Below are 27822 nucleotides of genomic sequence, written 5' to 3'. Positions count from 1 at the left end.
AAAGAAAACAGAGATTTGGGATAAAGGGGAATTTTTCAGGATGGCAACCTGTAATGTGTGGGATGCCATAGGAATCAGTATCCCCCAGGTATATCATAGGGTCCCCGTTGTGCTCACATTCTATCCTGCCATTCATCCTCTGCCATTTCTGCCATATCCATCAGGATGCTACCGTCATTCCTATCCCTCACTTGTCTGCATTCTGACCCCAACCCCTCCCATAACCACTACCACAATAGCACCTGTCCATGCAAATGCAGAAGGTTAGAACTTGCTCTTTTATCTCTTTTCCTTTCACACTATCAAAGGCCTCCACTTACAGGCTAAGCAGCAGTTTACTTGTACTGCTTCCAATATATTCTTCGTATTTGCTGCTTACAATATAGTATCTGCATTGAAGAGACTGAATGCAGAGTGAGTGACTGGTTTGGAGAACACCTCCATCCTGTCTGTAAGAATGATTTTAACCTTCCAGTTGCTTTCCATTTCAAAATACCACCCTTTTCATGTGAATGTGAATCCTAGGCCCGCTGAAGCACTTCAGTGAAACCCAATGCAAGCTGAAGGAACATAGCATGCCATTTTCAGCTGAGGCAATTTACCTTTAACCTTCAGGACTTGTCATTGAAATCACAATTTCAGAGCATGAAGTCTGTGCTCCATTTTGATTCACTATATCCCACCATTCCCAAACCATGTCTTATTTGTATAGGTTTGCCCTCAGCACACTGATATATTATTTATATTACACCAAATGGTTCCCTTAAACATTCTAATAAGTTATCCAGAAACTATTTCCCTTCCATGAAGCCATGCTGATTCTGTTTAATTAGATTATAATTTGCCAAATGTTCTGATATTACTTCCTTAGTGATTTATCATAATGGTTTCCAACAATAGATGTTAGGGTAATTGCTTTTTGTCTCCCTTTTTGAATGGAGGAATTTTCTAATCCACCAGTACTTTTCCAAATCCAAGGATATCTTTGGAATATTGCAACCAACGCATCCACTATCTTTGTAGCTACTTCTTTAGATCCCAGGTTGCAAACTGTCAGGGCCAGAAGACTTATCTGCCCGACCTCCAACTTCCCTTGTCTCCAGAAACTTTGCCTTCTCAGATCCTTAGGGTTTTTACAGCATGGAAAAAGGCCCTTCAATCCATTATGTCCACGATGGTCATCAAGCATCTATCTATACAAATCTCTTTCTCCCACTTGGCCCATAGCCTTGTATGCTATGGCATTTCATGTGCTCCTCAATTTACTGGAATGCCTTAGGGGTTCCTTACTTTAACGTCCTTTTAGGCAATACATTCCAAATAACCAGAGCCCTCTGGGTGAAATAAAAGTTCTTTATATCCCCTCTAAATCTCCTACTCCTGACCTTAAATCTGTGCCTTCTGCATATCAATGTCTCATGAAAATCGAATATAATTTATTCTACTCAGTCACGCCCTCTCAGCCTTTCAAGCCTGGTAAAACTGTTATTACCTTCTCTCTCTCATTGTTAATTTATTCAAGTGTGCCACAGTTCCTCTGCCTGAATTCTGTACTTATATCGTCCTTCTCTATAGTGATGCTGTATGCACAAGATGATCATTGTCCCTGAAGGGCCCTCCTCTTCCTATGGTTTTTCACTTCTCCCGATTTACTAATAAAACACCTTTGGGTTTTTCTTAAACGTGTGAATGTTTTTTCATGATTGCTCTTCATTCTCCTAATTTTTTTAATATAAGTAAACTTCTGCATTTTCTATATTTCTCTCGGGCATTGATTGTTTTAAGCACTTGATAGCTTCCATAAGCTTGCTTTTTTGTTCCTTACACCCTTCTTGACATCCAGGGTTTTCTGGACTTCCACACTTCACCTTTATGGGAACGTATTTGTCCTGTGCTCTCACCATCATCCTTTTGAATGATTCCCATTGGTCTCATATGGATTTTCCTGCAAGTAGCTGTTCCCAGCCATTTGGCCAGGTCCTGTCTTATTTTATTAAAATTGGCCCTCCCCCAATTCAGAGCCGTCCATCTTTGTCCTTATCTGTAATTACCTTAAATCTTACTGATTTAAGGTCACTATTACCAAATTGCTACTCCAGTGATCTATCTACCACTTACCTGGCTTTGTTCTGTAAGATTAGATTTAGCTTCATTCCCTCTCCTGTAGGAGTTTTTGTATACTGTCTTGAAAGCTCTCCTGGATACATTTTTAATCACTTCTAAATCTTTCATACTTGGTCTATCTCAGTTAATATGGGGGATGTTGAAATCCCCTAATTAGTGCCCTATTATGTTTGCACTTCTCTGAGATTTTCCTATGTATCTGTCTTTCTGTCTCTCCCTAACCTTTTGGGAATCTATAGTGCAACCCCAGCAAATTGACTGCCCCCTTTATGGTTTCAATCTGCATTCATATGACCTAACTTGAGGAACCTTCCTTGCCTCTTTCTTGCAGTGACATGTTGAATACCCTCTGATGTTGTTTCTGGCTGCATCAAAGTAATGGAATAACTCTTATCAAAATGACACAATGTTGCTTGTGACTGTGACCATAGTAAATTATCCCATTTCTATTATTTACCACTTTAGTCATAATTGACCACTAAATGCTTCTGCAAAGGTTCACCTGCATTGTCCAGCTTCATTAAACTACCTTTTGTTCCACTCATAAATATTAAGTTGTAGTTAGAGAAGCATGTGCAATGGCTTTTTTTAAAACCATTTTTACTTTTTAAAGTCCTTCAAAGATCTATCTTTGGCCCTTTTCTGTTTCTCACCTGCATGTAGTTCCTTAATTGTGTTGTTTGAAAAGGAACCTTAAAGTTCAACATATTGAATTGAATGATTTATTGTCACACATATTTAACAAGTAAATATAGACAAACGTGTAATATGTAGTCATGCTCCGGTGCCATTTTAACTTACTGAAGATATTAAGATATAACTAAAAACAGTTCTCATCTTCTTTTGCTCTGCTCAACATCAGGGGTGGGACATGGAATTTCCACAAAGCAAGCTCTGTGCCCATGGTCTAATCCAGGAGTCCTGCTTCTAGGGCCACCATTGGCTGCCACTGCTGCACTGCCAGGAGCACCACAAGCGGCAGTCAATGCAACTGCTACTCCCATCGATATGCTAGCAATACTGATTTGGGCCTATGGCACTGCCGCAGCTGACCCACTCGCAGATGCTGCCTTCATCACCAATTGCAGAGATTGCCCTGCTGTCCCCATCATCTCACGCTGGTACAGTGGTTAGCACTGCTGCCTCACAGCACCAAAGATCCGGGTTCAGTTCCCACCTCGGGCAACTGTCTGTGTGGAGTTTGCACATTCTCCCTGTGTCTGCCTGGGTTTCCTCTGGGTGCTCTGGTTTCCTCCCACAGTCCAAACGTGTGCAGGTTAGGTGAATTGGCCGTGCTAAGTTGTCCATAATGTTAGGTGAAGGGATAAATGTAGGGGAATGTGTCTGGGTGGGTTGTTGTTCGGAGGGTCGGTGTGGACTTGTTGGGTCAAAAGGCCTGTTACCACACTGAGTAATGTAATCTAATCTAATCTAATCTGTCATTGCTGGGCCCGCATTCGCTGCTGTCGCTTTCTCTCCCCAAGAACCTGACTCCTGCCGTTGCTGCATGCTCAGGAGGCGTGACTCACTGTTGCTCTGCTGAAGATATCAAAAAGATCTCTAAAGAAAAATATAGGGAAAAAAATTTAAAAAGAACAGAGCAAAAGTATAAAGAAGAAAGAAACAAAGCAAATAGAAGTGGTCGAGCCCTGGCCCACCAACTTGGATGCAGCACCACTACTCCACCACTATCTTGGACTTGCAGTTTAGTGATGACAATGAACTTGATCTAATTACAACCTCCCTGGGCCCCTTTACTGTGCCTGATATATGCCACACTATTTGTCTGACATCTAATTTTTAAGTGAGCAGTAATTTCTTCCAATTACAGTAAATGTTATGAAGATTGTCTTTGGTGCCCTCCACTCTATTCCCAATTATCTGAAGCTTGTCAAGTCTGTTTGAAGTTGCTGTTTCACTGAACCCTTGGTTAAGACATTCGACCCTTCCTAACCTACAACACTTTCTACATTTATAGAGTCAAAGGGATGTACACCATGGAAACATGCACTTCGGTCAAACCCGTCCATGCTGACCAGATATCCCAACCCAATCTAGTCCCACCTGCCAACACCCAGCCCATATCCTTCCAAACCCTTCCTATTCATATACCCATCCAAATGCCTCTTAACTGTTGCAATTGTACCAGCCTCCACCACTTCCTCTGGCAGCTCATACCCCGTACCACCTTCTGTGTGGAAAAGTTGCCCCTTGGGTCTCTTTTATATCTTTCCCCTCTCACCCTAAACCTATGCTCTCTTGTTCTGGACTCCCCGACCCCAGGGAAAAGACTTTGTCTATTTATCCTGTCCATGCCCCTCATGATTTTGTAAACCTCTATAAGGTCGCCCCTCAGCCTCCGATGTTCCAGGGGAAAGAGCCCCAGCCTGTTCAGCCTCTCCCTATAGCTTAAATCCTCCAACCCTGGCAACATTCTTGTAAATCTTTTCTGAACCCTTTCAAGTTTCACAACATCTTTCCGATAGGAAGGAGACCAGAACTGCACACAATATTCCAACAGTGGCCTAACCAATGTCCTTTACATCCGCAACATGACCTCCCAACTCCTGTACTTAATACTCTGACCAGTAAAGGAAAACATACCAAACGCCTTCTTCACTATCCTATCTACCTGCGACTGTACTTTCAAGGAACTATGAACCTGCACTCCAAGGTCTCTTTGTTCAGCAACACTCCCTAGGACCTTGCCATTAAGTGTACAAGTCCAGCTAAGATTTGCTTTCCCAAAATGCAGCACCTCACATTTATCTGAATTAAACTCCACCTGCCACTTCTCTGATCATTGGCCCATCTGGTCAAGATCCTGTTGTAATCTGAGGTAACCTTCTTCGCTGTCCACTACACCTCCAATTTTGGTGTCATCTGCAAACTTACTAATTATACCACTTATGCTCGCATCCAAATCATTTATGTAAATGACAAAAAGTAGAGGACCCAGCATCGATCCTTGTGGCACTCCACTGGTCACAGGCCTCGCGTCTGTAAAAAACCTCTACCACCACCCTCTGTCTTCTACCTTTTGAGCCAGTTCTGTATCCAAATGGCTAGTTCTCTCTGTATTCCATGAGATCTAATCTTGCTAATCAGTCTCCCATGGGAAACCTTGCCACTCCATTCCTCTCCAGTTCAATCATTCACTGAAGGGTCCTGGAATCTTGATTTCCCCACATTTCTGCAGCTCCCTACTGTTTTGCTATAACATTTTCAGTTCAGACTGTTTCATTGTTTGACAAAGTAATAGCCTTCAACCAGCAAGGTCATTCCCCAATAAAAGCTTGGGATTAAACCCATGATTACCAGTCCCATTATAAGGTCACTTTGTAAATATATTTTAACTAATGGCACATTTATACATTCTCCTGTGAGCCCTTTTGCAGGTACCCTGTAAATTATCATATTCTTGGATGGAACCTGATCTCAATTACTAGCTAACTAAAATGATCACCTCTTTATGACACAACTACAAATGCTCAGTCATCAAATATATTTGTCAGAGATTGACTTTTGGGATATGAGGATAATGTGGGAAAATGGAGTTAAAGTAGAAGATCACCTGTGACATACTGACTGACAGAACAGGCCTGAACAGCCAAATACTGTACCCCGCTTCTGTTTCCCAAGTTCGGTATGTAACTAGGAACTTGAGTGGGCATCCATTTTGAAGCAGTCCTTGAAAATCAGTCGAGTACGCCAGGGATTTTTCAAATTCCTTCTGAACTTACTTTGGCTTGAAGCAGCTGATGTCCAGCCATGATCTTGTTAACTACTTTACTTAGAAGGTAGAAGGCAACAGAAGGCCTTCTGGAAGATATGGTACTTCCAAAATGATGGAGGAATTTTCATTCACTGGCATCTTCAAGCTCACAAAGACACAAAAAATCATCTGAGAACATCTTTGTGCTAATGATTCTGCTGTTCTGGTACATAATTAGTCAGACATGCAACATGTAACAACATGTTTTTCTGAAATGGCACAACTGTTTGGGATAAAAATCAGATTAAAGAAAACTGAAGTTCAGCCCCAGCCTGCACCTCAAGAAGGTGACAACTAAACAACATTGTTATCAAGGGAACTGAGCTAAATCTCACTGGGCAGTTTATTTATTTGGAAAATGTCATCTCATTTCATCACCATTGATAAGGAAATGGACAAGAGACTTTCAAAAGCAATCAGTGTATTCAGCAGATATACAGATAAATGGGTAAACCACAACCTTAGATCACAGGCCAAACTCTGTGTATAGACCCATAGTCCACACCACCCTTTTGTATACTGCTATCATGGATCCTGTACTGCTGTAATGTACACCTTGTAGCGTTCTTCCAGCAATGCTGCCTCTGCAGCATTCTCAAAATCTGGTCGCAGGCTCATGTCACATGTATCGAGGTCCTGTAAACAGCCAACATCACTAGCATCAAGGCTAACCTGCAAAGCCAACCGTATTGGACAGGTTGAATTGCTTGAGCAATTGGCAGTTACCACCCAAAAAAATCATGTTTCATAGAGAACTTGGCACTGGTAAATAGAACAAAGGAGCCTCCTGCAAATATTTCAAGGTCTTTTTGATAAAATCCATCTCTATGCCATATTGGCTGTTGCCAGTGGGAAGCATGTGCCATAGATTGTGATACCTGTGATGCAACATCAGGAATTCCGCAAATACCTTTAGACTGAGCAAAAACTAGGATGAAAGAAAAAAAGGAAAACAAAGATTGTCCCCAGCCACAATTGCACCTTCGCTTGCATTTGATGTGGGAGAATCTACCAGTCATGGGTGTGCCTGATTAGTGAACAGGGGTTTTGCAGCTGATGGGTGTAACTTTCCTTACAATCTTCACACAACAAAATGCCAGGAGAGAAGCTTTGCTGGACTGATTTAGCTAGGGGCATGACTGGTTCTGAAACACCAGTCTTCAGAACTATTTCTGGAATGTTGTCAAGATCCATAGCCTTTGTAGTCTGCTTTTTCTTGATCTCTCTCTTGTAGATTGAATAGAATTGGCTGAAGGCTAATTTTGTGGTGTTGGAGACCTCTGGAGGAGACTGAAGTGGTTCAACCCCACAACAACTGTGGAATGAAGATTGTTGCAAGTGCTTCATTTTGAGTAACTGTACTGATGGTCTAGACTTGCCCATCATAGTTCACAGGATAGGAACTGGGGAGAATCTGTTCAGTCAAACCTAGTCTTGATATTGAGGTACAATGTCTGTAAAGTGATAGTGTTGGGGAATAGATTGAAACTTTATTTTGCTGGGTGCTTTAAGATTTTTCTACTTGTGTTCTATATTCAGAGAACTTGGTTTAGTTGATTTTGATTGTCCCTTTTTGTGTAGTTGTAACGTTAAAAGATTAAATGGGACATTAAATGGACATTATTTAATGTAATATTAAAGGGCTAAACTGCACTGTCTTTGGGTGGGGATGACTATCATGAAAGAATGCAGATGACCATCTGATGTAATTCACACTTCATTTGGACAGTAATTTGTTAATACATCCCTGCTATTGTCAAGTTAAACTATCATTCAGTCTCTTCCATCCAGAAATACTTTCTGGCCACCCCTTGAAGCTAGATTTGCAGCACCTGCATTGTCTTGGGGAATCACTGAGTCAGAAAATTGTCTGCATATCTCAGACGATGATCTCATCCTGCCTTTATCCCTGGGGTAACTTGTGACTGTGAGTAACTGGGGGTTGTCTTGAGTGGCGTGTGACTGTGGTGGAGTGGCCAGAGTATCTGGTAAGCATGGCCAACTGACCTGTAGAAAGGGGATATTTTTTTTTTCAGGCCCTTGCTTTGACTCAACTTCACATGCCTACAAAGAGGGTCACCTAGCTTGTATAAGCTTTAATAAACTTTAACTGTTTGCAGAAGTTGGTGTGCACGAATTGCATCTCGTGTGAAATCTTGGGGAAAGAACCTAATATATGGTGGGATTCCAACATACACAGAGCTTCCAGGTGGACTGAATAAACAATCCTCTGAGTGTTGGTTGCCTGAGACGGATGGACCCAAGGTAAGCTTCACCTTGATCTCTCTCTAAACCTACTACTCAGATGACCCCACGTCTCCTGGGACTAAGTGGTGATGGAATCTTTGAGGTAACTCACAAACTTACCAATGAGTCACTTTGCAGGAAGTTGGGTTTTAAAAGGGTTTTAGAAAGTGTTGAATCGGGTGAGAGTCTCTCGGTAAAAAGGAGTTTAAAGTCCTCTAGTAGCGAGAATTGAGGCTCCAGAGTTTTAAAAAAAAAGTTAGAATTTGGTAATTGTTAAATTTGTTGCCTTTGTCCTTCACGCCTGCCTTGGAAGTACTTTTAGACAACATGGCGTCACTGGGAAAAGGGGGAGAAAATAGAGCTGATTTGCTCAGGTCCCAACAGTAAAGTGCATTGATTGCCAGGGAAGCTTTGTCTGGGTTTTTGTGCTATGAACTCGACTCTGGGGGAAGAGAGTGGCTTGGACTGCGGCGTTATGTGCTCCGTTGCGAGGAGTTTTTTAATGGGTGTGATTTCGTCACGAGGATACGGCTGGTCTTTGTTCATTCGCAGCTTTGTCTGGTGGTGGGGTGGTGTTCCTCAGTCTGGTTTCCACTGAGGTGAGGATGTTTTTATGATCTTTTTGTGTGCGTGCGCCAGGTGCTATGGGTTTCATGGAGCTGTGGGAATCTTGGACCAATGCTTGTGTTTTGTTTTTCTGTGCCAGGGTGGTTGATTGGGAGTCTGTGGACGTGATTTATTTTTTGTAAGATTCTGGTGTGAATCTTTTGCAGCCACCACCTCCATCTTTTTGACTACTCATTTTCCATTTCATGGACCATCACCAGCTGAACTAAAGGGGGTCGCAAATGTGCGCATTTCTCCCCCGTATTAAAATGAGAAGATTTCTGACCAAAGGCTCTTCAAAACAAAAATGAAAAACACTGAAATTAAGGTTGTACTAATGCTTGGGTCAAAAAAAGGAAGTTTCAATGTAAATCGTGCCATGCTGAGAGTATTTGATATTTAAATGTTTTGGTTTGTTAAAATACTGGTTCAGAAAATCCTTTTAAGTAACTGTTTTGCCCTATTTGAATCAATTCACTGTGTTTTGTGGGCTATGTAATGGGGCAGATTTAGTTTTTACATTGAAATTGTACAGCATTATGTCTTTTTTAAAATTATCAAACTTATAACCTTAAAACAAATTGATCAAGTTTGAAATCTATCTCACTGAGCACGGCAGTAATGCCACACTGTACAATGGAGAGTGACTGTGTGGGGAGGCAATGGTGTGGTGCTAATATCCTATAAGACCACAAGGAGCAAATTTAGGCCATTCAGCCTATCACATTTGCTCTGCTATTCGATCATGGCTGATACGTTTTTGAACTGAAAATGTATTGCTGGAAAAGCGCAGCAGATCAGGCAACATCCAAGGAGCAGGAGAATCGACGTTTCGGGCATGAACCCTCCTTCAGGATATGTTTCTTAATCCCATTTTCCTGATGTCTCTCAGTAACCCTTGATCCCCTTACTAATCAAGAACCTATCTCCATCTTAAATACAGTCAATGACTTGATCGCCACAACCTTCCGTAGCTATAAATTCCACCGATTCACCACCCACTTGTTATAGAAATTAGAGTCATAGATGCAGAGATGTAGAGCATGGAAACAGACCCTTCGGTCCAACCTGTCCATGCTGATCGGATATCCCAACCCAATCTAGTCCAACCTGCCAGAACCCAGCCGATATCCCTCCAAACCCTTCCTATTCATATACCCATCCAAATGCCTCTTAAATGTTGTGATTGTACCAGCCTCCACCACTTCCTCTGGCAGCTCATTCCATACATGTACCACCCTCTGTGTGAAAAAGTTGCCGCTTTTATATCTTTCCCCTCACCCTAAACCTATGCCTTCTCGTTCTGGACTCCCCAACCCCAGGGAAAATACTTTGCCTATTTACACTACCCATGCCCCTCATAATTTTGTAAACCTCTATAACGTCACCTCTCAGCCTCCGATGCTCCAGGGAAAACAGTCCCAGCCTGTTCAGCCTCTCCCTATAGCTCAAATCCTCCAACCCTGGCAACATCCTTGTGAATCTTTTCCGAACTCTTTGAAGTTTCACAACATCTTTCCAATAGGAAGACCAGAATTGCATGCAATATTCCAACAGTGGCCTAACCAATATTCTGTACAGTCACAACATGACCTCCCAACTCCTGTACTCAATACTCTCACAAATAAAAGAAAGCATACCAAACACTTTCTTCACTATCCTATCTACCTGTGACTCCATTGTCAAGGAGCTATGAACCTGCACTCCAAGGTCTCTTTGTTCAGCAACACTCCCTAGGACCTTACCATTAAGTGTATAAGTCCTGCTAAGATTTGCTTTCCCAAATGCAGCACCTCGCATTTATCTGATTTAAACTCCATCTGCCACTCCTCAGCCCATTGGCCCATCTGCTCAAGATCCTGTTGTAATCTAATCTCTGTTCTAAAGGATCACCCATAAGTCATAGGAGCAGAAATTAGGCCATTCAGCCAATAATTCATTCTAAGGCTGTTCCCTCAGGTCCTAATCTCTCCTACAAGTGGAAATATAATCTCCACGTTCACTATGCCCAGGCATCTCAGTACTCTGTAAATTTCAATAAGATTCCTCCTCATCCTTCTAAACGCCACTGAGTACAGACCCAGAGCCTTCAACTGCTCCTCGTAATACAAGTCCTTCATTCATAGGCTTATTCTTGTGAAACTCTCCTGGACTCCCTCCAAGGCTAGTACATCCTTCAATATGGGGCCCAAATCTACTGTCAATATTCCAGTGGGGTCTGACCAAACCTTATGCAGCTTCAGTACATCCCTGCTCTGGTATTCTGGCCCTCCCAAAATGCCAACATTTTGCATTTGACTTTCTAACTGGACTCCTCTAAGTCCCTTTGTTTTTCAGATTTCTGAAGCCTTTCCCCATTTAGAAGATGGTCCACGTCACTATTCTTCCTACCAAGGTTCATAACCTCACATGTTTTGCATTCCATCTGCTGCTACTTTTCCCACCCTCCTAGCCTGTCCACTTCCTTCTGATTCTTCAACACCCTCTGTCCCTCCACCTATCTCTGTGTCATTTGCAGGCTTAGCAACAATGCCGTCAGTTCCTTTGCCCAGATCATTAATATAAGACATGAATAATTGTCATCCCAACACTGACTCTTGTTGAACTCCACTTGACACCAAATGCCATCCTGAAAAAGACCCCTATTTCCCTATTCTCTGCCTTTTATCAGTCAACCAATCCTCTGTTAATCCAGTACTTTACCACTAACACCATGGACTCATTTATTTCATAGCGTCCTGTATGGCACCTTGTCAAAGGCTTCTGGAAATCAAATAGAATAGTTCTGTTGGTTCTTCTTTGGTATTCCTTTGTCTAACTTGCTTGTTACTTCCTCGAGGAATTCTAGCAGATTTGTCAGCATGTCCTTAATGAAACTGTGCTGATTCAGCCCAATTTAACCCCACATTTCCAAGTACTCTGAAATCTCAACCTTTAATAATGGACTCTAAAATCTTATCAGTGACTGAGGTCAGGCTGACTTGCCACTAATTTCTGTCTTCTGGCGCTCTCTCTTAAACAAGGTGTTACATTAGCCTGTCTTCTGGGATCCTCCCTGACTTCAGTGATTTCTGGAAGGTCACCATCAATTCCTCCACGACTCCTCAGCTATCTCCTTCAAAATCTTGAGGTGTAACCCAGCCACTTCAGACCTTTCAGCTTCAGCAGATCAATCATCTTCGTGATGGCCATTACACTTACCTCTGCCCCCTGCCTCCTAAGATTCTCTTGCAGTTCTGGTATGCTACTGGTCTCTTCCAAGCTGTATTAGTAATATTCAGCATTATGAAGATGGATGCAACCCATAGAAATTTTATAGCAAAGAAAGAAACCATTCATTCTGTAGTATCTGTGCTGGCTGAATAATCTAACCACCCAATCTAATTCCACTTTCCAGCACCTGGTCCATAGCCTTGTAGATTACACCATTTCAGGTGGAGATGCAGATTCCTTTCAAGCGGTTGATGGTTTCTGTCTCAACCCCACACTGAGCAACAAATTCCAGATACCCACCATCCTCGGAGTGAAAATATTTTTCATTGTTCCTCACATCCTTCTATGAAGAACTTAGAACTGTGTCCTAACTGATATTGTTTCAACTTTATATTCCTGCTTTTCTTTTCAAGGATGAGGTTGTTGGTTCAAATATAGGTGCATAATGTTGGGAGTGGTAGGTCTACTCATAAGTTGATCTTTAATGTTGCTCCACTCTCTATATCCATCTCTTCATTTATATTAATCTATGTTCTTTTAAATGTATTTTCCAAATCCCGATCTTTTGACTTGGTTTTATTCAACTCTTGCTTGCACTTCCTCCATGTCTGGCATTCCTGTCCTCAACAACTTCAATTTCTGAAGTCATTTGGAATGTTTTCTGTTATGTTTTTGAGATGCTGGTGTTGGACTGGGGTGGGCAAAGTTAAAATCACACAACACCAGGTTGTAGTCCAACAGATTTAATTGGAAGCACTAGCTCTTGGAGCTCTTGGATGCAATCCCCATTCGTCCCTCCATTCCTCCAGATCAACAAGTCTGCCTCCATCTGGGAATCCCAAACATTGAGGGAAATACTTGTGGTCAGTGGCCCCTCTCCCTTTAGGAAATGGAGGATTGTTTCTTCCTCCTAGATGACTGCACTGTTGTAGGTGATGGTGCTGGCTCCAATGTACTTGTACAAGGGAAGAATTCTTGCTAATGACTTCTGGCCCATGCTAAGGAAGCTGATAGAGTAGGCTGAGGGGTTACTGACACATAGACCTGTTTCTCTGAGACAGGTCTACCAGTCTATGTATCACACTATATGCCCTTGTATTTGGGAATAATGTGTCAACTGGGAAGATGCTAACTTTTTATTTCTTTACACTAGTGATCTTCAAACATTTTTTGGTTGAAGGGCCCTTTTGCAAGTGGATTTTTACAGCACTGTCCATAATATGAAAGTACTGCACGTAAAATGTGTTCTAATAAAGCTTTTATGAAAACAGTTACTTGCAGATATAAGGGTGTGCCTGTTTCTCACAGCAGAATCTGTCTATCCCTTTGTCTTTTGCACTGGCTGAAACATCTGTTTCCTTCGCCCCTTCTCTGCTTCCATCAAAGTATATAAAATACATTTTTCTACCACGTTCACTCCTGAAGGAGAGGTATGATGGACTCAAAACATTAACTTGGTTTTTCTCTCTCTCTGCAGATGTTGCTAGACGTGCTGAATTTTAAAAATATTCTCTGTGTTATGTTCAATTGATTAACAGCTAATGGTCAAGGTCAAGCATGCTTTTATTAAACTAGCCTTTTTTTCTTGCTTATAATTTCATAGTCTCAAATCAGAATCTGACCTCCTCTTAGAATTATAACGTGGTGATGCCGGTGTTGGACTGGGCATTGCCATAAAGTCAAAAGTCAAGCATCATCAGGTTGTAGTCCAACAGGTTTATTTAAGATTAGATGCTTTTGGAGTGCTGCTCCTTCATCAGATGAAGTGGAGTGAGGCACACAGGCACAGGATATGTATGCGGAGAGACAATGGCAAGATAATTCCAGCTAAGTAAGAGTCTCAACAGGTAAATACAAATAGTGTCAGTCTCTATCTACATATTCTGTGCCTGTGTACCTCTTACTCCTTCACCGGATGAAGGAGCAGCGTTGCGAAAGCTTCTGATTTTAAATAAACCTGTTGGTCTATAACCTGGTGTTGCGTGACTTTTGACATTGAAATTATGGACTGTCAAAAATTTATCAGTGAGATCCTACCTGAGTTAAGTTCCCTATTTAGAATTTATTGCTGGTGAGCTTGTGCCTTACCGTCTCATTGCAGTCATTGACTTTAAAAGTACTGTGCTTATGATTTAATTTAATTTAAGAATGATGGCCTAATCATGAAGATCTTCATTTGGCTGGTTTATTGAATTGTTAAAAACAAAACTTTGATATTCACTGAGAGTTGAACAAGAGTCTTTCTATGTTATATATTTCCAAATGTAATGTGAAATTGTTGCGATTCATTGAAAGTCATTTTTCTAGCAATGTCAATACTTTGCCAAACACCATATAATAATATTATCAAGATTACTAGTAAGTCGTTGTACTAATACGGCTTGGGGATCATGAAGTTAGGCCTCACTTCTGTGAGCCTGTAGTTGGGTTTGTAGAGTTTACCCTGGGTGCTGGGAATCATGAGATTTAAAAAGGAACAAATGTGACGTTGAGTTTTAAATAAAATTCTTGGGTATGTATGTCCCTTGCAAGGGAGATTTTTATCTTCCTGTTGTAAGATCGTAAGAGGGGAGCAGGAGTGGGTTATTAGGCAAAATGAGCCTGTTCCATTCATCAATAATATCTTGGCTGCTCTGTTTATGATCTGAACACCACTTTGATGCCTGACCCTATAACTCTCAAAGGTGAGAATCTATTCAACTCAGCCATCAGTATATTCAATGATCCAGTTCTCCACCACACTCTGTGAAAAGAATTCCAAAGACAACTGACTCTCTGACTGAAGAACCTACACTTGATCTCCATATTAAAAGAAAAGACCCCCGTCCCCCCAATTTTAAACTTTGCCTGTGGTTTTAGATTCTCACGTGAAAGGAAATTGAATGTTAAGAGGAACAGTCAGGAAGGTGGAGTTGAAGATTAATAGATCACTTATAAACTCATTGGTGCAGTAGACTACTTTTGCAACAGATCTACTTATGGACTATCTTTTAACTGGTTCCCTTTTATGTTAGCTGCTAATTTATTCTCATAATCTCTCTTATAATATCTAGAAACTGATAGATTTTACAAAAACCTATTAACTTACAGTTAACAGCTGAAAGGATGAGAAGGCAATGATCTAATGGTATTATTGTTAGACTGTTAATTCAGCGACCCAGGTAATATTCTGGGGAGTGAGGTTTGAATCCTGCCATCCTTGGTGAAATTTGAATTCAATAAAGATCTGGAATTAAGAATCTAACGATGACCATGAATCCCATGGTTGACTGTCAGAAGAACCCAACTGGATCACTGGTGTCCTTTGGGAGGGAGGTTGCCATCCTTACCTAGTCTATAATGAGGGAGAACCTGGCTAAAGTAGATTGGAAGCAACGATTTTATGTTGAGACAGTTGACAAGCAGTGGAGGACTTTCAAAACAATTTTTCAAAGTGCTCAGCAAAAGTATACTTCAGTGAAAAGGAAAGACTGAAAAGGGCACTAATAACATTCCAGTAATTGACGAAGAGACGAAGTAGGTGAGGACCTGGAAACAATTATTATTACGGAAGAGGTAGTGTGGGGCAAGCGAGTGGAGCTAAAGATAGACAAGTCTCCTGGCCCGGTTGGAATGCATCCCCGGGTACTAAAAGAGATGGTGGGAGAAATAGCAAATGCACTTATGGTAATTTTCCAAGATTTGCTTGACTCTGGAGCAGTTCCAGCAGATTGGAAAACAGCAAATGTGACGCCACTGTTTAATAAGGGAGGTAGATAAAAGATGGGGATTTATAGACCAGTTAGCTTAACCTCTGTAATGGGAGGATGCTTGAGTCTATTGTCAAGGAAAAATAGCAAGGCAGCTAGATAAAAATTGTCCCATTGGGCAGACGCAGCATGGGTTCATGAAGGGCATGTCATGCTTAACTAATCTTTTGGAATTCTATGGAGACGTTATGAGCAAGGTGGACAATGGGGACCCAGTAGATGTGGTGTACCTAGATTTCCAAAAGGCCTTTGACAAGGTGCCGCAGAAGACGCTGCTGTATAAAATAAAGATGCATAGCATTATAGGTAAAGTATTAGCATGGATAGAAGATTGGTTGACCAATAGGAAGCAAAAAGTAAGGATTAGTGAGTGCTATTCTGGCAATCATTAACTAGTGGTACACCTCAGGGATCGGTGTTGGGATTGCAATTATTCACAAATTATAAAAATGATTTGGAGTTGAGGACCATGTGTAGTGTGTCAAAGTTTGCAGATGACACTAAGATGAGTGGCAGAGCAAAGTGTGCAGAGGACTGTGAAACTTTGCAGAGGAACATAGATACTTTGAGTGAGTGGGCAAAGGTCTGGCAGATGGAATACAATGTTAATAAATGTGAAGTCATCCATTTTGGAAGTAGTAACAGTAAAAAGGATTATTACTTGAATGGTAAAATGTTGCAGCATGCTGCTGTGCAGAGGGACCTGGGTGTCCTTGTGCATGAATCACAGAAGGTTGGTCTGCAGGTATAACAAGTAATTAGGAAGGTAAATGGAATTTTGTCCTTTATTGCTAAAGGGATTGAGTTTAAAAGCAGGGAGTTTATGCTGCAGCCGGACAGGGTGCTGGTGAGGCCACACCTGGAGTATTGTGTGCAGTTTTGGTCTCCTTAGGGTGGCACGGTGGCTCAGTGGTCAGCCCTGCTGCCTCACAGCACCAGAGTCCCAGGTTTGATTCCAGCATCAGGCAACTGTTTGTAGGAGTTTGCACATTCTCCCCGAGTCTGTGTAGGTTTCCTCCGGATGTTCCGGTTTCCTCCCACAGTCCAAAGATGTGCAGGTCAGGTGAATTGACCGTGCTGAATTGCCCATTGTGTTAGGTGCATTAGTCAGAGGGAAATGGGTCTGTGTGGGTTACTCTTCGGAGGGTCGGTGTGGACTTGTTGGGCCAAAGGGCCTGTTTCCACACAGTAGGGAATCTAATCTAATCTAATCTTGAGAAAGGATGTGCTAGCACTAGAGGGGGTGCAGAGGATGTTCACCAGGTTGATTCTGGAGTTGAGAGGGTTGGCTTATGTGGAGAGACTGAGTAGACTGAGACCATATTCATTGGAATTCAGAAGAATGAGGGGAGATCTTATAGAAACACACAAAATTATGAAGGGAATAGATAAACTAAGAAGTAGACACGATGTTTCCACTGGCAGGTGAAACTAGGACAAAGGCATAGCCTCAAGATTAGAGGGAGCAGATTTAGGAGTGAATTGAGAAGGAACTTCTTCACTCAGAGTTGTGAACCTATGGAATTCCTGGCCCAGTGATGTAGTTGACACGAACTTCAGTAAACATTTTCAAAGCTAAGTCAAAAAAAAAGTTTTTGAACAATAGTGGAATTAAGGGATATGGTGAGAGTGCGGATAAGTCGAGCTGTGTCCACGAAAAGATCAGCCATGATCATCATGAATGGTGGAGCAGACTCGAAGGGCCAGATGGTCTACTGCTCCTAGTTCTTATGTTTCTATGTCTGACCTACATGTGACTCCAGACCCACAGCAGTGTTGTTGACTCTTAACTACCCCTCTGGGCAATTAGGAATGGGCAATAAATGCTGGCCTAGCCAGTGACATCCTCTCCCCATGAATGAATTTTAAAAAAACACAACAGATCTCATGTTTACAGACATTTAGCATAAATATAAGGTGGTTAAGAAGGCATTTAGAATGCTTTCCTTCATTGCTCAGACTTTTGAAAATAGGAGTTGGGGTGTTATGTTAGGGTTCTGCAGGTCATTAGTGAGGAGAAAGTGAGGACTGCAGATGCTGGAGATCAGAGCTTAAAAATGTGTTGCTGGAATGAAGAAGGGCTTATGCCCGAAACGTCGATTCTCCTGTTCCTTTGATGCTGCCTGACCTGCTGCGCTTTTCCAGCAGGTCATTGGTGAGACCCATTCTAGTGTACTATGCCCAGTTCTGGTCATCCTGTTATAGAAACGATATTAATAAGCTGGAGAGGGTTCAGAAGAGACTTACCAGGATGCTGCTAGGAATGGATGGTTTGAGTTATAAGGACAACCTGGATAGGCTGGGATTTTTTTCACTGGTACGTAGAATGTTGAGAGGTGACCTTATAAAGATTTATAAAATAACGAGGGGTATAGATAAGGTGAATGCCAGGTGCCTTTTCCCTAGGGCGGAGGATTTCAAGACTAGGAGGCATATTTTTAAAGTGAAAGGAGAAAGATTTAAAAAAGGTATGGGGCAATGTTTTTGCACAGAGAGTGGCTTGAGTGTGGAATGAAGTGGTGTATGCCGGCACAACTACAACGTTTAAAAGACATTTCGATAAGAATATGAATAGGAAATGCTTGGAGGGATATGGGCCCAGGTGTAGGCAGGTTGGGCAGTTTAGTTTGAGATTATGGTCGACATGGACTGGTTGGACCGAAGGGTCTGTTTCCATGCAGTATTACTCTATGACTGTATGAAGGCAAACCTCTTCCAGCATCTATCCTATCAAACTGAAAATAATAGTGAACATTCAATTTGCCTTTCTAATTACTTGCTGTATCTGCATGATAACATTTTGTGATTCATAAGAGAATACCTAAATTCCTCTGTGCTGTCGCATTTTGCAGTCACCACATGTAAATAATATTCAACTTTCCACTCTTTGTGCCAAAGCGCTGAACCTTACAGTGAGCGGTTCAGATTGCCACACTATTGGAAGAACATGATTACACTGAAGAGAGTGCAGAGGAGATTCACCAGGATGTTGCCTGCAATAGAAAGTCTCAGTTAGGAGGAGAGACTGGAAAGGCTGGGTTTCCCTGAAACAGAGAAAGCTCTGGGGATTTGCTGGTTCAGTATACAAAATTTATGAGAAACATAGCCAGGGTAGATCATGAGAATCTTTTCCTTGCAGCTGGTGTGTCTAAGATTAGGGGAGATAAGTTTACGGTGAGGAGGAGGTAGTTTCGAGAGGATCTAAGACAATTGTTTTCATCCATAAGGTGACGGAAATTGGAATGCATTGCCCGAAAGGGTGATGGAGACAGATACTTTCGCAACATTTAAGAAGCATCTGGATGAGCACTTACAAATTGATAAAGCACCTTGAAGTTATTTGTTAAAACAACCCTTTAACCCCTCTCTGTGAACAGAGAAGTCCCAGTAAAGATAACATCTAAAAATGTGCTGCAAGGAAAAAGAATTCTGTAGGCTATAAATTAAAATAAGGAATAAAAAAAGATATTTGAAAAAGTTATGTTAATACAAAAAGTATTGAATGTCGCAGATCTATTATCTTTTGTTGATCTGATGTGAAATAATGGTCAAAAGCCACATGTAACCAAGTGTTTGCTGATTCTACTTTTGAATTGAAGAAGTACTTGTATAAAACACAGTAGTACACTGAAATGATCAGTCAAACTTGGATGACACAAAATCCAGTCATGTCAAATTGTCAACTGTTGCTTCTGTTAGAATTACAAATCCAATAGAATGTTGCATGTCTTATACTGAAATTCAGTACTGGTAAATCCAGATTAATTTAGTTTGTTTAAACTTGTCATATGACTGTGCTGACCAACCAGTGCAGAGTTTGACAGCATAAATTGTAAAATTGAGTATGCAGGCAAGCTTTCATTTGATATTGAGATCTTCCTAAGAAAAGAACCTGCAAGTATGGCTAAACCTTAAAAAAAGGTAAACCTGTTGTTGATCAGAGAAAAGGTGAAATTTCTACAGCAGTTGGGAAAGCAGTTTACAGAAGTGTAGGGGATTCCACCTTTTGAGTTTGCCCACTATTATGAAAACAAACTGAACATCAAGCTTTCACTCTCCCAGCAAAAAAGCTGATGAGAAAGTCTGCTTATCTTGATTCAGACAACCTGGCTTGACTGGAGGCTATTCTATCTCTGCTTCAAACCTGTGGAATCAAGGGTTATGGGGATAAGGCAGGAATAGGATACTGATTGAGGATGATCAGTCATGATCATAATGAATGATGGTGTTGGCTCGAAGGGCAGAATGGCCTACTCCTGCACCTATTGTCTATAAAAGCTGGGCCACATAACGCTCACCTGCAATGACAGATGGCTAGACTATTTCAAGATGAGGCACATCATTGTCTTCACTGTAGTGAAGTTGCAGTGACAGATGATTGGCTTCAATATGGTCTTGCACATATCTTGGATGCGCAGAGACATTTTTAACATGGATGAAACTAGTCTGTTTCAATGTATTTTGCCAAACTGCTCTTTGATGTTCACAGATGAAAAATATAATGGTTGAAAGTGGAGTAAGGAAGCTGTCATTGCTGTGTTCTGTGCCAAAATGTCACTAAAACGATGCTACTTGTGATAAGAAAGTTGTCGAAGCTGCGTTGTATTGTGAATGTCAAGACACTATCCATGCAGTAGCCTAATAAAATTGCTTGGGTGGTTTCCTGCATTTTTGACACTTAGATCAGGAAAGTGGACACAACATATCAACAATGTAGGAGAAAAATTACTGCAAGTGCTGGAATCTGTCCTGAAATCAACAAACACTGGAAATCACAGTGGCTCAGGCAGAATCCATGGAGCGAAAGCAAGCTAATGTTTTGAGTCTAGATGGCTCCGATGAAGAGTCATGTAACCTTGAAGTATTAGCTTCTTTTCTCTTCATGGACGCTGCCTGACCCACCGTGATTTCCAGCGCTTTTGTTTTCACAACATAACATCCTGGCATTCCTGCCTTTGAGCATCAAACTGATGTCCTTGCCTCCCTAAACCACAGCTAAGCTCCAAGGACTGAATCATCAAAGATTTATGAACCTGACAGCCATTACCAATGGCAGTTGATCTTTGATCGTAAGGGCCATTGATAAGTGGGGCTACACTTCACTTGTTCTAGTGGCCATGTTCATGATGATGAAAGTGTGGAAGATGGTAACAAACCATAATTGCCAACTACTTCAGTTGCACTGGTTTAAATAGTTTACAACCACAAGGGACGTCAAGCACAAGGAATTGCAGGGTGAGATCAACCAAACCAATGACCATGCGCTTATTGGCCTTCTGTAGATAAATGATATGAAAATTTATGTCCTGGTGGACCATGTCATATCCTGCACAATAGAATTGACAGCAAATGTAATCATTCATATCAACATAGATGCAGTACATCCTTCAACTGAGGAAGCTGCTAACCCCGAAGAGTCTGATGAATGGTTACCTACTTGCCTATCTGTTCCCTAGCCAATGTTGCAAAGGCTCTAGGATTTTGCGCTGCAATACAAAAGCAGAGAAAACAAGCCAAAGAACCCTCGATGCTGGAAATGAGAAACAAAAAAACAAAATTGCTGGAAAAACTCAGCAGGTCTGGCAGCATTTGTGGAGACAAAGCAGAGTTAATGTTTTGCGTCCAATGACCCTCCTTCAGCAAAAAGATTATGGAGTTTTTCTGGAGCTAGCTCCCAACACTTTTCAATGCATAGCTCTGACTTTGAGTTTCAGGCCTTTGCAAGGTGTGAACAAATTGGATAAAGATTTTTTCACACATTTACAGCTTTACTGTGGGTTGTATTTTAAATCTGTTGCTTTCGACAGACTACATTTGGATTTTATAGAGCATAATTGTGCAGGAATGGGCCTCCATGACTAACATGAAGCTCCAAATTTTGCAGATTTGTGGGTGAATCCCCTACAACTATGTGTGGCATTTTAATCTATTTGATTCATGTTATGTAAGGAATACAGTTATTACATGCCAGTTCATATAGGGCAGTGTGAGACAGTCTCCATAAAACTAAGATGCTCATTGTTTATGGGAGCAAGTGAGGCTGGTAAATCCAAGATATTATCTGCAAATAGACTGTATTGAAATATTATACTACTCAATATTTTGATTAATGGTTACTCATTAAGTTGCATTTGTATGGCCAGTGACAAATTAAGTCTGCTTTCTCTTGCAGTGTCCTTGAAGATGAAAATATCAGCATCCGACAGCAGAAGCTGGAGAAACAGGTATAATATCCTGGTGGGGTGAGCAGACATTTGTTCACTCATTTATTTTATATCAAGGCACAAATATCCAGACAATGTTCCTTCTAAATATAGAAGGAAGAGCATTGTTGTTTCAATTAGCTTGAAAAAATGTGATATGTTTAAAGGCTTTTATAATGATCTGACTGTTAACAGATTGTAATGAAGGGAAATTTAGCACAATTAGTTGAAATCTCTTGGATGAAAACTTCTGCATAATGCCAAAGATTTTTTTTAAAATAACTGCTTATATAAGTACTAAAATTTGCCCTTTGAAGATATGAAATAATAGCTGAATTCAGGAGAATTGAAATGTAATGAAATGAAACCTTTTCTTTGCCAGAACGGTGGCTCAGTGGTTAGCACTGCTGCCTCACAGCAGTAGAGACCTGGGATCAATTCCACCTTTGGCGCTGCAAACTCCACACAGACGTTCTCCCTCATTTGCATGGGTTTCCACTGGATGCTCTGGATTCCTCCCAAGGTTCAAAAATGTGCAGGTTAAGTGGATCAGCCTTGCTATTTGCTGATAGTGTCCAAGAGTGTGCAGGCTAGGTGGATTAGCTGTGGAAAATGCAGGGTATGGGGATAGGGATAGGAGGTTGGGTCTGGCTCTTTGAAGGGTTGGTGTGAATTCCATGTGCTGAATGGTCTGCTTCCACACTCTGTGGAATCTACAATTTGATTACTGTTCTCTCCTGTGACCATTGATAACTAGTTTCTTAAGAGATGATGCTATTGTAATATTCAATGAAGAATTTGGCAGGACTTCAGAACAGTAGTGTTCCATTTAAAAAGTATTCCATTTAAAAAGTAAGTAACTGCTTTAATGAAGCATAACATTTACCTGCTGCGTCTCCAATGAGGTTTTCAGGAGGCAGCTAAGAATTCCATTTCCTAGTAGACTGAGAGTTCCAGTGCAAATGCAGAGCGGGGCAGGCTGTCGGGATTATCAAAAGTGTGTTGATCAGAAATCACATTGTGAGCATTGGTAATCATGGAATACAGTCCAAAGAAGTAGGGGCCCAAAGGAGATTCTGTTATTTTGGTGTCATAGAATACTCCAGGTTATTCTAATGTTCTAGGGCAGTGAAACCTGATTCCAAAGCTGGTGGAAGCAGTTGATGGATCCAGAAATTCTGGCAAAGGTAACTGTTAAACCTCAAGAAATGGTGATAACACCAAAGCTTTCCAGAACCAGGTGGAAAGCCAAAATCTCCCAAGATGGTGACTACTAGCAGAGGATCAAGCAAGAGGCTACAAGCAATAAATTGAGGCTGCATGCATGCTTTATGTAAGCAGAACTATGAGGTACCCTGTGGCAGCTGAGGAAGAGTTGGAGGTTAGCCAGAGAGTCAGTGATGGAGCATTGTCCAGAAGACAAAGTTGAGTCACTGCGAGGTAAGCAACTGGTCAGACACTCCAAATCAGAGCAATGTTGAGTGGAGTTAAGAATCACCACCTTCAATGAGGAGCAAAGCCTTTCTGGAGAAGGATTCAAGTATTAACAAGACAATTTGACAGTAATTACTGAATCTGGGAAATTTGCTGTCATGGATTTATTTTCATTGCACCTGCAATTCAATGTGCAGGGTATTCTGTTTGACCACAGTTAGCTGGTTGATTTATCTTTGCTTCATGTTGGATTTTGATATCAATGAATAAAGTAGATATTGTAAGCTAATTTACTTTGTTGGCTTGGTAAGGTTATGCTTGGTTGTTCAAATCTGTGAAGTTGTGTGACTTTACACTCTTAGTAAGGAATTCTGAATACTTAAACTTCATCGTTTTTAAATATAAAGTTACTTATCTGACTGGATCATAACTAAATTTGGGGATCTTTTACGATGTATAAAAATCAAGAAAAATTTAAAACCATTTATAAGGGCATAAAGAATAACGGTGGGTCAGCTTGGAGAATGTGTGCTCTAAAATGCCAGAATTATTTAAATACTTTTAAATGCATCAGTCTTTGCTAAATGGAATATCCATGTTGTATGACTCAACCCTAAGCTTTTGACTCTAAGGCTGTATCTGTTGATCAAAAAAGTGGCTTTATTTTGTGTGTTGCCAGCCTTTCAATGTCCTGTTTTTTTGTGTTTGCTCTATCCAATGTCTCTCTCATTACCACCTCTACAGTGCCATTCAGAGCATCCCATTTGGATGCCCTTCCTTTCTCTCTCAGGAATGTGTTTGCTCTGCATCAGAACTGATCAAATGAGCAAGCGCATGAAATTTAATGCATAGAGTTATGATTTTATATAGAGTCATAGAGATGTACGCACGGAAACAGACCCTTTGATCCAACTCGCCCATGTCGACCACATATCCTAACCTAATCTTGTACCATTTGCCAGCCCTTGGCTCATATCCCTCTAAACCCTTCTATTTACGTACCCATCCAGATGCCTTTTAAATGTTGTAATTGTATCAGCCTCCATCACTTCCTCTAGCAGCTCATTCCATACACGCACAACCCTCTGCGTGCAAATGTTGCCCCTTAGGTTCCTTCCCCCTCTCACCCTAAACCTATGCTCTCTAGTTCTGGACTCCCCCACCCCAGGGAAAAGACTTTGTCTATTTATACTATCCATGCCCCTCCTGCTTTTATAAACCTCTATGAGGTCAACCCATAGCCTCTGATGCTCCACGGAAAATAGCCCCGGCCTATTCAGCCTCTCTCTATAGCTCAAATCCTCCAACCCTGGAAACATCCTTGTAAGTCTTTTCTGAACCCATTCAAGTTTCACAACATCATTCGGATAGGAAGGTGACCAAAATTGCAGGCAATATTCCAAAAGTGGCCCAAGCAATTTCCTGTACAGCTGCAACATGACCTCCCAACTCTTGTACTCAATACTGTGACCAATAAGTGAAAGCATACCAAAAGCCGCCTTCACTGTCCTATCAACCTGCGACTCTACTTTCAAGGATCTATGAACCTGCACTCCAAGGTCTCTTTGTTCAGCAACACTCTCTAGGACCTTACCATTAAGTGTATAAGTCTTGCTCTGCTTTGCTTTTCCAAAACGCAACACCTCACGTTTATCTAAATTAAACTCTATCTGCCACTTCTCAGCCCATTGGCCTATCTGATCAAGATCCCATTGAAATCTGAGATAACCGTATTTGCTGTCCATGACACTTCCAATTTTGGTGTCATCTGCAAACTGACCAATCATGCCTCCTATGTTCACATCCAAATCATTTGTATAAATGGCAGAAAGTAGTGGACCCAGCACCGATCCTTGTGGCACTCCACTGGTATGTGTTTGGAGGAAGAATGTTCGGTAATAATGTAAATAGTGTAGCTTCAAAGTAGGTATGGAAGTGACGAGATCTGGGCAGCGTGCATGTACATAAATCATTAAGAAAGTGGAATATTCTAAGATGACCTTTTTTAAATAGAAAAGTATGTTATGGAATTCTTTATAATTTGAATTCAAGCATAGCACACAAGGAAGTTACAGAACATCAGTTAGATCTTAGAGTCATAGAGATGTACAGCACGGAAACAGACCCTTCGGTCCAACCCATCCATGCCGACCAGATATCCCAACCCAATCTAGTCCCACCTGCCAGCACCTGGCCCATATCCCTCCAAATTCTTCCTATTCATATACCATCCAAATGCCTCTTAATGTTGCAATTGTACCAGCCTCCACCACTCCCTTTGGCAGCTCATTCCATACCCGTACCACCCTCTGTGTGGGAAAGTTGCCCTGTTGGTGTCTTTTATATCTTTCCCCCCTCACCCTAAACCTATGGACTCCCCGATCCCAGGGTAAAGACTTTGCCTATTTACCTTATCCATGCCTTTCATAATTTTGTAAACCTTTATAAGGTCACCCCTCAGCCTCCGACCCTCCAGGGAAAACAGCCCCGGCCTGTTCAGCCTCTCCCAGTAGCTCATATCCTCCAACCCTGGCAACATCCTTGTAAATCTTTTCTGAACCCTTTCAAGTTTCACAACATCTTTCTGATAGGAAGGAGACCAGAATTGCACGCAATATTCCAACAGTGGCCTAACCAATGTCCTGTACAGTCGAAACATTACCTCCCAACTCCTATACTCAATACTCTGACCAATAAAGGAAAGCATAATCTGAGGCAACCCTCTACGCTGTCCACTACACCTCCAATTTTGGTGTCATCTGCAAACTTACTAACTGTACCTCTTATGCTCACATCCAAATCATTTATGTAAATGCCAAAGAGTAGAGGGCCCAGCACCGATCCTTGTAGCACTCCACTGGTCACAGGCCTCCAGTCTGAAAAACAACCCTCCACCACCACCCTTTGTCTTCTACCTTTGAGCCAGTTCTACCTTTGAGCCAGTTCTCCCTGTGTCCCATGAGATCGAACCTTGCTAATCAGTCTCTCATGGGGAACCTTGTCAAACGCCTTACTGAAGTCCATATAGGTCACCTCTACTGCTCTGCCCTCATCAATCCTCTTTGTTACTTCTTCAAAAAAACTCAATCAAGTTTGTGAGACATGATTTCCCATGCCCAAAGCTATGTTGACTATCCCTAATCAATCCTTGCCTTTCCAACTGTCATGTTCAATTCTTGGAACCGCACTTTAAGAAGGGTCGCAAGGCCTTGAAGAGATTTATTGGCATCATATCCTGGATAAGGAGTCTCCATTATGTGGAGACTGAGTTGTTCTCCTTATGTCAGAAAATGCTAAGGGAGATTTGAAAGATGGGTTCAGTATCACAAGCAGTTTTGAATGTGTAAATAAGGAAATAATAGTAACCAGAGAACGCATTGTTTTTTGTAGAAGAACCAGAAAAAGTATGAAGTAATTGTATTTTACATCATCTGGTCTGTACTGCTTGATAGGATGGTGGAAGCAGTATCAAAATTTACTTTAAATAGGGTACTAAATACTTGAAAAGAATTACTGATGCTTGGGAAACCGTGTTTTAAGGCTGAGACTTTTGTCTATTTGGCACTAATTGGAAAACTTTCATTGAGTTGGTACTGGCTTGATGAACCAAATGATCTCCTATGCTGTATTATTTTCTTTCAAATTTGAAAGAGCCAAAGAGGGAAACAGACAAAACAGAGAATAAAGAGTTTGAAAATGGATAAGAGCCAGGAAAATTAAGGATGACTGTGTTTGGTTTTTTTGCTTCTGTGAGTTTCAACATAGGACATCATATAATTATGATTCATGCTGTAAAATAGCCTAAAGCAGCAGAACCATCAACTATTGATTAGAAATATCACTGGAAATACAGGGGTTTCAATTTTGGGAAAACATTTTGAAGTTTAAATGGACTTGCAGTTTGGCTTTGTTCAGTAGTCTCACTCCAACATTTCTTTTTTGACCAGAATATTTAAAATTTACCTATACATTACAGTGGTAGATATATTTCTAATTCTTTCATATGGCTCAATTTTGAAAACAACATTTAATCATCGGGGAGATAATGGCACAGGATCCTGGCTGTTTGAGATTTTAAAAAGACATTAAGCTTAAATATCATTTGATAACTGCTCATACTTGTAAAACAAAATGGTCAGGACTGATGGCTTGAAAAGAATTTCAAACTCACCCTAACTTTTAAACCATAAAAATATGGAAACCTTCATATTTGAAGGAAAGCCATTTAAATTTGTCTGTTTTTGAAAGTAGAATCATAAGTTGTGTGCAAGGGAATGGACTGATGATGTGTTAAGTTTCCTGCTTCTGATTTCAAATGGAACATTCCATCTCTGGACTTTCCCTAATCACTTCTGTGGCTGATTTGGGTGAATCTGGAGAAAAATGAGCCTCTGTTTGGCAGCATTACACTGCATTTCCAAATATTGGTGGTCAGTGGAGTTGGCGGTGTTGGGTAGGGGATGGGTAGTTG

At 41.2% G+C, this 27822-nt stretch overlaps 1 protein-coding gene across 3 annotated transcripts in view; it reads left to right on the top strand.

The window, feature by feature from the left end:
* The window catches only part of LOC140458108 (tubby-related protein 3-like), a 118245-nt gene that overhangs the window by 14420 nt on the left and 76003 nt on the right, over window positions 1-27822 (top strand). For all 3 annotated transcript variants that reach the window (XM_072552191.1, XM_072552190.1, XM_072552189.1), the window contains exon 2: window positions 21887-21938. In XM_072552191.1, coding sequence (XP_072408292.1) covers window positions 21887-21938 — 52 coding nt within the window. The remainder of the gene's footprint in view (window positions 1-21886; window positions 21939-27822) is intronic.

The sequence above is a fragment of the Chiloscyllium punctatum genome, chromosome 32 (assembly GCF_047496795.1).
Source record: "Chiloscyllium punctatum isolate Juve2018m chromosome 32, sChiPun1.3, whole genome shotgun sequence".
NCBI lineage: Eukaryota > Metazoa > Chordata > Chondrichthyes > Orectolobiformes > Hemiscylliidae > Chiloscyllium > Chiloscyllium punctatum.
Note: the sequence above shows the minus strand (reverse complement) of the source record. Positions and strands in the feature narration are given on the sequence as shown.